This window comes from Argopecten irradians, chromosome 14 (genome assembly GCF_041381155.1).
Source record: "Argopecten irradians isolate NY chromosome 14, Ai_NY, whole genome shotgun sequence".
NCBI lineage: Eukaryota > Metazoa > Mollusca > Bivalvia > Pectinida > Pectinidae > Argopecten > Argopecten irradians.
The window spans coordinates 24,541,211-24,553,027 of NC_091147.1; the positions used below are offsets into that span (position 1 = coordinate 24,541,211).

At 33.0% G+C, this 11,817-nt stretch overlaps 1 protein-coding gene across 1 annotated transcript; it reads right to left on the bottom strand.

Annotated features, from left to right (window-relative positions):
- Positions 1 to 2,459: 2,459 nt before the first annotated feature.
- Positions 2,460 to 10,020, bottom strand: LOC138306943 (angiopoietin-related protein 7-like). The gene is made up of 5 exons (XM_069247528.1): positions 9,613 to 10,020; positions 8,236 to 8,348; positions 7,223 to 7,319; positions 6,255 to 6,419; positions 2,460 to 3,186 (listed from the first exon to the last, which is right to left on the bottom strand). Exons 1-5 carry the CDS (start codon positions 9,896 to 9,898, stop codon positions 2,939 to 2,941), a joined length of 909 nt encoding a protein of 302 aa, XP_069103629.1. The 5' UTR covers positions 9,899 to 10,020; the 3' UTR covers positions 2,460 to 2,938.
- Positions 10,021 to 11,817: the final 1,797 nt, after the last annotated feature.

The following is an 11,817-nucleotide window of genomic DNA, read 5'->3' on the forward strand; positions in this document are numbered from 1 at the left end:
GAGATTTAAAAAAAATTCGTATCAATTCGTCTAAACAAACTAAATAAATGAAATAATTGGTATATGATACAAATTAAACTGAAAATGTGAAAAAAAATGAATAATCAAAAGGACAAAAGTCTTTGAGAAAAAAAAAAGAATCAGTAGATAGTATCACTGTTAGGCAGTCGATGACAAATTATTGGTGAAGACATTTTTTATATTACAACACAATAGATGAACAATATATTCAACACTAAAGATGTTTTAGAACGCACTTTTTACTTTTATCTTAGATATATTATATATTATATAATTTACTTTCTACTTTGTTTTATCTTAATATGTTTTAAAATGTTCAATGTTGTTTTTTAATCTTAAAATGTGAACCTAAATGACCCTGGCTGTCGACGAGCCGTTATCCTTAAACAAACAAACAAATTAATGTTACAATTCTGTTGCATAAAGACTTTGAGTTCCCTCCCTTTACAAAATTAATCTTTATCCATCCCAAAATTATCATTAATATCATATTTTATAAGCATCATAATGTATTGTATGAGCGTCAGGAATGACATGTCCAATACCAGCTACATGTTGCAACATTCCAGTGCCAAGTGGACACACAAATCACTTCACACTAATCTTTGCTCTATGATTTACACATTTAATCTACAGAAAATCTATTGTGAACGAAATAAATTAAAAATATTAAGTTTGCCATATCGTTGCCTAGCCTAACAAATGTAGTTTAGTGTTAAGGGAGGCAACTCATATTGTTTTCGTTTGAATAACACTTCAGTTGGTTTGTAGTGAGTATCTCATCGCAAATGGTATTAAACAATAGAAGCGTATTAACCAGATGCCAAAGTCCTTAAGGTGGCGTATTGAATTATTATAATATAACTGGGATTATAGCATGAAAAATTTCAATCAAAGCAGACGCTAAATTATGATAATTTACAAACATCTTTTAATATTTACATCAAACATATGCATGGGTAAATGTTCCTTTACAAACATATGTTTATATTTACAGTATGATTTTCTGTCTATATTTCATTAGTTTCAAAATTAAAATTAAGCAAAAACAGAATCTGGATGATTTGAAAATAGCGAGTGCAGGAATATATATTGCGGTAAGATTAGGATTCGAGAATCCCAATTAAGTGAATATCAGTGTATAGTAATAATTTTAGTTGCTAAATATAATGACAACAATGCGAAAATGCGAGAGTTGCCATAACAAAATGGAGGCATTTTATTGTATGAAATCTAGATAATGTCGGATGGAAGTGAAAGTGGTACATTACTGTATATAGAGGATATGACGTCACTTTTTAAACAAAGGTTGCCATGGTAGCAATATGGATGCTTCTGATTGGTTGAAATTAAGACTTAGGTGAAAATCTATGTACATTTGGGTTATGAAATATGCTAAATAACATGGAAACACTTCCGAATTCTTTGGTTACTATGTTAACAGAATAGGCGAATCTGACTTGTTAGATATTTTCAGATGCTAGTTTACAAAATTCTTTCACTTTTGTTGTTGTTTTTATCATGGTGCTAATAATAAATTGTAATTTAAAATCACCTAGGGTAAATGTTGACCATTTAGAAACTCTCACTGGCTACATTCCAGCCTTTACAAGACTTTTCCAGGAATTTGTTTTTTGAAAGAGTAAAACTTATACATATGACATATTTTTAAAATGATTAAAGAGTGTGGACAAAATCAATAGCATGACTTAATTGTCAAATATTTGAGCCAAACTTTTTTGTTTGTAAAATCAATTTGTAGTCAATCTGATCAGTAAATTTAATTATAAATAGGTTTAAAATAAAGAATTTTTATTAGAATAAATAATACAAAAATAAAACAAATATGTCCAAAAAGTGGACACAAGGCTGACAGTTTATTCATAAAATAAAAATTAAAGATGCTCCACCGACGACAGAGCATAAATGATATTCGACATTTGAACAATCATTGATGTTTTATCATGCAGATACATGTCTAATTAACAAAAAAAAATAATATCCAATAATTGATTTTGCCTTTGGTGCATGCGCAATCATTACTTCATTCCATACAGGATATAGTGCCACAGAATTTTTTCGGGATGCAATTAGTAGTGTTTTTTAGTATTTTTAACAAAAAGTAAAATTAGAAGCTCAAACTTTTCAATGGTGGTAATGGTGTAAAGTAAGTAACTTTTGTAACTGAAGAAAAATACTAAACCGTCTGCTCCTATGTTTGATAGTGAAAAAATACCATTTATCAGCGGTGGAGCATCTTTAAATAAATAATCGTTTACAAATAAAAAGTAAACTTTCTGCTTGATAATATGAAGTATCTTATGTTCATGTTAGAACACCATAGATTCATTTACATCCTCTCTCGTAGACTCATTGATGTCATATAATTTTTCATCAAGAATGACCAATCATAAAATTTCTCTTTATTTTTTGTCTTGCCATCGCTTTTTGTGAAAACACTGAAGGTACGGTAAAGAACTAAAACGCTGACTACAGTATATGGGAACATTTTAAACAAAAACACTTTAAACACGAGCTTTTATTTCCCATTGGTGAGCTATTATATGATTTTAAGCAAATGTTGAATTTTGAAAATTTGGATAGTCGAAAGTAGTCTAGAGTTTTATATTCATAACTGAAATCCAAAGCCCTCTTTTAAAACTTGCTGTAAACATGCTAACTTTAGCGCAGACGATTTTTACCATAAATACAAAAACTAAATCTAAATCATGATGCAGTAATTCGGATAAAAAACATAAGCATAATTCGATGGTTAATACCAAAGATATGAAAAATTCTTAGATGTAGCACTGTACAGAAATAAGCTCTTCAAATACAACGCAAAAAGCGTTAAAATTAAATTACCGCTAAAATTAGTACGTTTACAGTATTTCTTTGGATTAAAGAAACAATAAGTCTATCGAATCATCATCTTCGTCGTTTTTAAAGGTTGATTCGCCTCATTTGGGTCTGGGAAGTTCGACCACCGCATAACCTCATTATCAAAAACAGACTTCCTAAAAATCCCATTCAGATGAGCACGGATACAAGTGTTGTGCCACCAACCACTTTTGAGATCCATAGCACAATTTCTATTACTTCTTCTGTCATTATCTCTGTCTAGCGTGCTGAACTGACGTAGATTACTGAACCCCATGGCATCATCTGTAAATCAATAGTATGAGTTATTTTAAGAATGAACTGGTTAGAAATGATTTTAAAAAATGTAAAAAGAAATAAATGATTTTTTTTATTTTACTTTGAATTTATATTTGCCTTATATTTCGTATTATTAATAAACTAGCTTTATACCGTTTTTATCTCATTATGAGTTTTAAGGCCACAATAAATTGTTACGTAGTAGTGCTGTGATGAAACACACAAATGGATCACAGACTTTCTCTCACAACGCACCCAAACAGTAGTACTTGAGGGAAAACAATCAAATAAAATACAAGTAACCTCAGGAGTCCCTCAAGGAACATGTTTGGGCCCAATTCTGTTTCTCATATACATTAACGATTTCCATCAATACATGCAGTACAGCACACTAAGATTATTCGCAGACGACAGTATTATATACAAAACAATAAACAACAAAGACGACACAATAAAACTACAGAAAGATCTGGACGCAGCAGCACAATGGGAAACAGACTGGCTAATGAAATCTCACCCAGATAAATGCAACATAATTAGTGTTACACCAAAACGCAACAAAATACATCACAACTACACACTCCACAATCACACACTCGAGCAAGTAAACTCAAGCAAATATCTAGGACTAACACTACAAAAAAACCTAAAATGGGACATGCACATATCACCGCAAATGCAAAACAGATTACTAGGGTTTTTAAAGCGCAACTTAAAAATCAATTCACCACATATAAAAACACACGCATACAAAGCACTAGTTCGACCCAAACTGGAATATTGCTCTTCCATATGGGATCCCCACAACACATACCAAATTCAACAGATAGAAAAAACACAACGCAGAGCAGCAAGATATGTTCACAACAAATATCACGACACCAGTTCAGTTCACAAACATGATACATCAACTCAACTGGCCAACATTACAGACACGACGGCTACACACAAGATTGATACTTTTCTACAAAATAATACACAATATAGTTTGCCGTCGAATACCAGACCATACTCATACCAGTAGACCACAGAACCAGACACTCCAATCCACACTGCTTCAGACAAATCTCTGCTACAAAGGACACATACAAATATTCATTTTTCCCACAAACAATAACACAATGGAATCTCCTCCCTGTAGCAGCAGTACAATGCACTACACTCGAGGACTTCAAGGCACATATTTCCAACGTAGCCCTTGAAGCCCTCACACAATAGTTCTGCACACACCTTTTATCTATATACTTAAAAAAAATTTTTTTTTTAATCACAAATCTAATCCTTTCACACCCTTGCACCCCTACATGTCCCCCGTGACATAATCGTCATACTTTGACGGCGTCCCGTATACATAAGAAGAAGAAGAAGAAGAAACATTTTACTCTTTTTGGGATGAAATAGCGGGACCTTATAATATATAACTTATTAGTTTCCATATTTGTTTTATGTATGTGATATAAACACATATCTATTGGAACTATCATACCAAGAAATTCATGCTAACTTTACCTTCAGAAATTCTCAAAATGTTATTTTTATTTGAGCAATTCAAATTTCCATTGTGCTTTTTCTGCATGATACTAATAAGATGTTGATGTATGTGATGATGTTGCTGCTGCTGACGTTGATACAATAGTATCTTAGAATACATAGTGTATTTAGTATAATTGAATGAAGTATTTGGGTGCAATTTGATGATTAATTAGCAACTAAATCAGTATTGTAGGAACATACTTCAGACATCATACAAGTTCTGGTCTCTGACTTTTAGTGTTTACTAGGTCATCCCATTGTTACCAAATCACGGATTTTAAATCATTTTCACAACTATGTGAACTTCTCACTGGTAAACCAGAAAACAGATTTATCTATCTGTCATAATGTCTTACTTCGTAACAAATTTTGATGTTACAATAGCATGTTCAATAGCCTCGCCATCAAGTAGCTATATATATAGCTCGTCTTAACTAGGTAAAAATTTAGATAAGAAAATAAACGATTGAAGTGAAAGTTTGTCAACCCGATCCACACGCAACGTAATACTGTATTAGCAATCATGTATACGTTCCAGAGTGCTCTGGTCCCGAATAAGTGTGATTAGCTCAGGGGCAGTGGAAATGATAATTATTTTGGTCTTTAACGAATATGGCAAATTTGAAGCGTAAACCTGTATAGTTATATTGGTTATTATCATTTATATATTATAGTTGTATTTAGAACGAGGTCTACATTCATAACCTATACACAATTTATACTTACATTGTCTCAATACGCTAACTTTTGGAAAAAATTTATTATCACTGTTTACCTATACTAAACCATGCGGTGCTGCTCTATGATCTAAATTAACACATGAAACTGCGTAACACAGCGTATAAATAACATTTTCTTAGTCTTAGTTAATTTTAATCAGATTATTAGGTAATATGATAATAAATCATAACATCCAGTAACACTAGCATCACAAAACATTAACAAAATCAAATGTCATTTACATAATAATATACTCATTCTAATTGAACCATTTTCAAATGAAAAGAACTACCATGCTTCAGTGTTATACGAATTCTATTATGAATTCAATCTACACACTTGTTCTTTGTAAGTTCAGACATGTGAAATACTGGAAGTTAACTTGGCTAATGGGAAATAACGTTATACTGTAGAAGAACAGAGAAAATACACATTCCTGTCGAGTGCCCCGACCAAAAATCGAACCCAGTTCTCCGGCGTGGACCAACTGAGCCAAAGAGGCATGCTCCGTCAACTGAGTGACAGAGACCAATTTAACACTATGTACAAACCACACCGACCTTTTACAATACAAAACTCCGCCAAGCGAGACAACTCCAGCATACTTTTGTCAACGTTAAATATACTAAGGGGAATAACGGTGAACTAACTTATCAGACAATAAGTTTATCAATATATCTTATTATCATATACTTCATAATCAGTATAATATTACTTCAAAATGACTCAAGATGCCTGTCGAGCATGATTCTGTGTTATACGAATTTGATTTTGGACTTCTAACAACAAAAAGAGCACGTGAATGTGTAATGAAAACTTACATGATACATTTCCGGAAAACCCATTCACAAGCAGTTTGTAATTTTCAGATTCACCAGCAACCTGGAAATTGGAGTACTCTGCATACCCCGTTTCTCCGGTCAAAGCTTCAAGTTCCACACGCAGGTTCTTAGGAGTATTTGTTAGGAGGTGAAGGTTATCGTTACCTGTAAAAGAGAAGACAACCATTCAAAGATTGGTCCCCGAGACAAACAATATCACAAACATGACTGTTCGCTATATCTATAAAATGTTGTAACAAAGCAAGTTTATCCAAAACACAACAGGATAGAGAGGAAATTCCTGGTGAAACATGGATTTACATAAGAAAAATATAAAGAATGCTATTTAAGTTATTTTCACACTGGCTCACTTTTGGACTCGAGTTAGCGTTCTCTTTTGCGAGTAAGCTTCAAAGCTTGGTTCCCTAGCCGAGACACACGCATAATGTCTAAAAATTCTGCTCCTGCTTAGCGCTCAGCATAAAAAGTGAAGCAACTTTGGTTCGCCCGTTGTTACCATAATAAGACTAGAGTTGGGCCTTGTTCTATGTTCCTGATTCATGCGTCGGTGACAAGGCGTGATTAAAGTAGCAATAGTTCCACTGATACACCACGAATATACTGTCGTCTCCCTGAACACGTAGGACGTAGTCCGAGGTTGATAATTCACACGAAAAACACAATATACATTGAACACCGTCTTAAATTTATCCTGACTGTTAAAAGGACGATACAGTAATGAACTAACCACCCAACCGGCAGGCAACATTCAACAAGCCAAATGGGAGATCTACACATGATTTGCAATTTACAATTTTCAGACATATTGGGAATTCACTAAAATGCATGAATACACAATCGTTGTAAATGTAAAAATTGCTTATACAACCTTGCATGCCTCTTGTATATTTGTTCACAGGGAAGCAGTTAAAAATCGTGAACTACAAAATACAATTATCGCCTCTTACCGAGCCAGAAGTCCCCATGGAGATCACCAAATCCATTCTTGTAGTCACTCCATGGACGATAAAAATCGACATCTCCCTTTGTTCGTCTTTGGATTACCTAATTAAAATAATAAAACTGTATTTTTAGTTACTAACAGGAAATGCTCCCATCCCAAGTAATTGATTTAATTCCGTGGTAAACCTTAATTAAACCATCGGGCGTAATGTTTACTAATAAGATGCTTCTAGTTTGATGATAAAGATGAAAAGGAAAATATATACTGTACACCTACTAAATGTTTGAACATATCTAAATCTATACTCTGATGCAGATGAAAAATCTAAACAAAATATATGATTGCTAAAAGTTTTCCTTTTTCTTTGAACATATTACTCGATAAGCTGATTGCACGTTTACGCAAAATATTAGAAAATGTATATATTCTAGAAGAAACATGGGATCAGTTTTGTTATAGCAAATACATTAGCAGGTATTCCTACCATCCATATTTGGCTTCATGAAATATAAACATTGTTTTGTCCTTAGTCTACGACTATAAATGACGGTTGAGGAAAATCGATTCATTTCTTTCGTCCTCAATATTTAATAATGGCTGTTTTTGGGATAGGTTGAGTAGATAAATTCATTTATTATACAGGTGCCTATGTTTATCGCCAGAAACCACCACTAAAGTTCTACAGAGCCAGGTAAAAACTACATCAGGTAGCGCATAGAAAGGATGACGTATTCATGTACAAGTGTCATATCGCATTGGAGAGTAGAGTCAATTTCAATCTCCAATGATGCATATTACAGAGTTATCTGCACTTGCGGGTAGGTATTGATTGTGACGTCATGTATTTGCGAGCGTAACGTCAAACGTTTCGGAGAAAACGACGTGAATTGCGCTCACAAAATAATGACGTTACAATCGATACCTACCCGTAAGGGAGCTAACTCTGTAATATGCAAAGACGGAATAAACCAGTATAAAGTTTTGCTTGGATATGAGTTTTATGTGAACAATACTCACAGTCCAAGGTCCACCTTCAGAATCCACATCACAGTATACAATAGGACCGTCGTTTCCTATATTGTATACACCAGAGCTATATCCAGTCAGGTCTGCACAACTGTTGATCATCACTGAAATAATGAAATCGAAAGAGTAAACAAGGCATTTAACATATTCATAAACATATGTATAAATATATAATTATTATAACTCGAATAGCATTTAGGTCAGCACAACTGTTACTGCAATAATAAAGAGTTACCATAGTAAGACATAACAAGACACTTAACATATCCATAAACATTTTTCTTAACACATTCATAAAATATAAATCACAATGTAAGAGTTACTATAAAAATACACTATATTCATAACCTTTAAGGTAAGGTAAGCTAATTTATAAATAACCGAAAAATATATCGAAGAGGGCAGCATTATAGTCTATCTTTCGTTGTGTATTTTAAGAAATATACAGATAAGACCCCCAGACATATGTCCAGTCAAGTCTCCACTGTGTTATATTACTGAAAAAATGAAATTGAGAATTATGCGGCCATTTTAAAGTAACTACATTGTATAACAATTTTCAAAATATATTCATAAATTTAATATTCATAAACACATAATATGTAAATAAAATCGAATAGTAGTTAAATTTATAGCACTGTTAACTAAACCTAAAGCACGTAACATAATTAATGTTGTATCAATGTGCAAACAATTTCTACATTTTCCTCAATTTAATTCAGTAAAAAAATATCAAAATCAATAATTTTCAAAAAAATTTAAGCCTCGTTGTTACTACATATTTTCGATTTCCGTTTGTACGCGAAAATCAACATGGTGAACTTTTTACAATAAGATTACATTCAGATCGAAAGAGGAAGATTTTGCTCAAAAATCCATTTGCAGTAACAATAGTCAGGGTATGAATGGCTCCTACTATCAACAGATCTCACAGTTATCTAGACATACTGGTTAGTGTGTAAAGTACGACCCTTTAAAGATCAGAGTTGAAAATATGAAAAGGTTAAGGGTGTTTTCCTTGTATTTTACTATGATGGAGGAAATATTTTCAATTTTTAGATCAAAATTTGTATAATTTCGACAATGCTAATAAAAGTTTTTGTTATGTTACAACGCTTCACGGTTACTGAAATACTAAAACTTTTATTATCCCAATGGGAAGTCCATATATCCACAACTAGTCTGTTATTTTATTATTGTTATAAATAATAAAAGATTTTTGTCTGTATAAATTGTGGTAACGATTGTTGAAACTATTGTGATAATTTTTACATATCCTGTTGTCCTTGTTATGACAAAAAATGTGTGTTTGATCAAATATGTCTTTTTTATAATTTTGAAATAGCGAGGAAAATGTTTAAAACTTACCCCTGTTAAAGTATAAAGTCGATTGAGAAATTTCAGCATGTGTTGACTCTTCAAAAGAGCTGAAGTAAGTCTCACAGATTCTGTCATCGATCCTGTAAGAAAAAGCCAAACATTGTTCAGTCTTGCAAATCAATGCACACATTGCAAGATGAAAAATCCCAGAAACTGAAAATCGGTTGTTCGATGGCGGTGCAACACGAAATACTCTTTGGCTCAGTTGTGGAAATCCAGCCCTTGTAAAAGACTGTACAGTCGAGAAGATCACTACTAAAATACTCAGTTTCATTTTTTCTATTTTTTTTTAATTTCCGTTTTTACCGTATTTCTCTACCATACTTAGTTACGTTAAAAATAAAATGTCGGTTAGTGGTTTTCTTTTATATATCCACTTTACATAATCTAGTCAATTTTTGTTTATTTCCAACCCGAAGACTTTTTCCTGTCTGAGCCGATGCCAACGCGTCGAACAATCTTAGTTGACTACTCATTATAGAAAACCCGATATAGGCGTGGTTAGATATTTGTCAATCTCTCACTTGTAGCCAACAGTAGACTTTGTTATGTAAATGGAAACAAAGCAACCGATGAAGTAGAAAGTCCATCAGTAGATAGAAGCTTAAAAGTCAATTTTATACCTGCTATACCTGTGACGTCATCCTTAAACACTACATATGAACAGGTCATACTTTTAAGTCTGATATCTCTGGATATTTCCCACGATCACTCTTTGGCACTACCCTGTCTCAGTTGTTAGGTTTCTATCTCTTGGCTTACAACAATTTAAAAGTTAGCTTTACCTTTACTGTAGCATGATAGGCTGAATTTTGAAGGGTGTTGTGTCCAGGCTGTGTTCAGACGAGATTTGAATATGGGTTCAGAGTTTTGTCAGTTACCACAGTTGCTAAAAGGCTATTCCAGTTATCTGTGACACAGTTTGAGAAAGAGTTTTTAGCACAGCTTGGTTCTGACTTGTCGTTCTGTCTTACCATGATATAAAGTTTATCTGGTATAGTGTCAAGTATTTGTGAAGTGTCAATGAAGTTAAACGTTCTCACGATGGGAAGTGACCGAAATCAAGAAAATATTAAATTTTATAATTCGAAATAATATTTTTGCAAAAATTTAAGAAATGTTGATAGGATTGGACATCAAAAATAGCCATTCGTTTTACAAGTGTAACACATAAACTTAGTATGTATACTTGCATTGGACTCATAGTAAAACTTGACAACAGAAGACATAAGTAATTTGATTATTTGATATATATCAAAGAACGTTTGTAAGGGTATACTGTGATTGAATGTGTTGCTTTGAAGTTAGGCGTCGCTCTCCTTTTAAGTCTTTCCCGGCCTGTGATTGGTGAGATGCTATGAGATAGTCCAGGAGTGGATATAACGTCAGTGATAGTAACACCTGAAGTATCGAGGATGGCATAATTTGTTGATGTTAGCTCTACAGTATGCACCGCGACGCACCATGACATATTCAGGCTCTCGCTTTACTGATTGTATAAACATATATTTCTGATAGTACATGTAGCTACTACGGTATAATAAATATGTAATATACACCTACATTGTATATATTATCAATGATGGACCTTTGTGTTAAAACGCCCTGGTAGATTTAAATGAGTTATTTGATATTCTTTCAGTGCGTTATAATACCATATGGACCGAAGCAAAGGTCCTTATTTTTATATCAGATATGATAATTATTGTAAAATGTTTGCTTCGTGCTAAGTAATATAGAAAGAATTTCCAATGTTAATTAGTGGTTATAATTCGAACAGGTAATCAGGGAATCGAATAAGTAGGCTAATATCGATTTGGGTATGACTTGGTAAAATCAAATCGAGTCAATATGCTTTCTAAAAATGGAAATATCGAGTCAGTATGCTAAATATTGCCGTCCACGTGACAGTGTATTAGCCAATGAGCCAATATTTAGACATAGGTGGTTTTTTTTTTCAGAAACAGCTAGTTAATATTCCTATTGTGATGTCACTCCCAAGTGGATATTGCGATTGTGACGTCATATTTCCCCGACGATGAGTTCTTTAAAAATGTATGTAGTTGAGCCTTTTCCCATGCATTTCTATATCATTTAGCACTAATCAAACATTTAGAAATAACTGTAATATTTAATATAAAAATGGAGCACCTGAATGGTCCATAACACACACACACATATGTTTTAAGCCCA

Bases quoted from the DNA above. Each gene is read 5' to 3' on its own strand.
- LOC138306943 (XM_069247528.1), bottom strand. From the start codon at position 9,898: ATGAAACTGAGTATTTTAGTAGTGATCTTCTCGACTGTACAGTCTTTT. The intron at 8,349-9,612 runs GTAAGTTTTAAA...TCATTATTTCAG, and splicing joins GACTTTATACTTTAACAGGG to TGATGATCAACAGTTGTGCA. The intron at 3,187-6,254 runs GTAAGTTTTCAT...ATTGATTTACAG, and splicing joins GTTTTCCGGAAATGTATCAT to ATGATGCCATGGGGTTCAGT.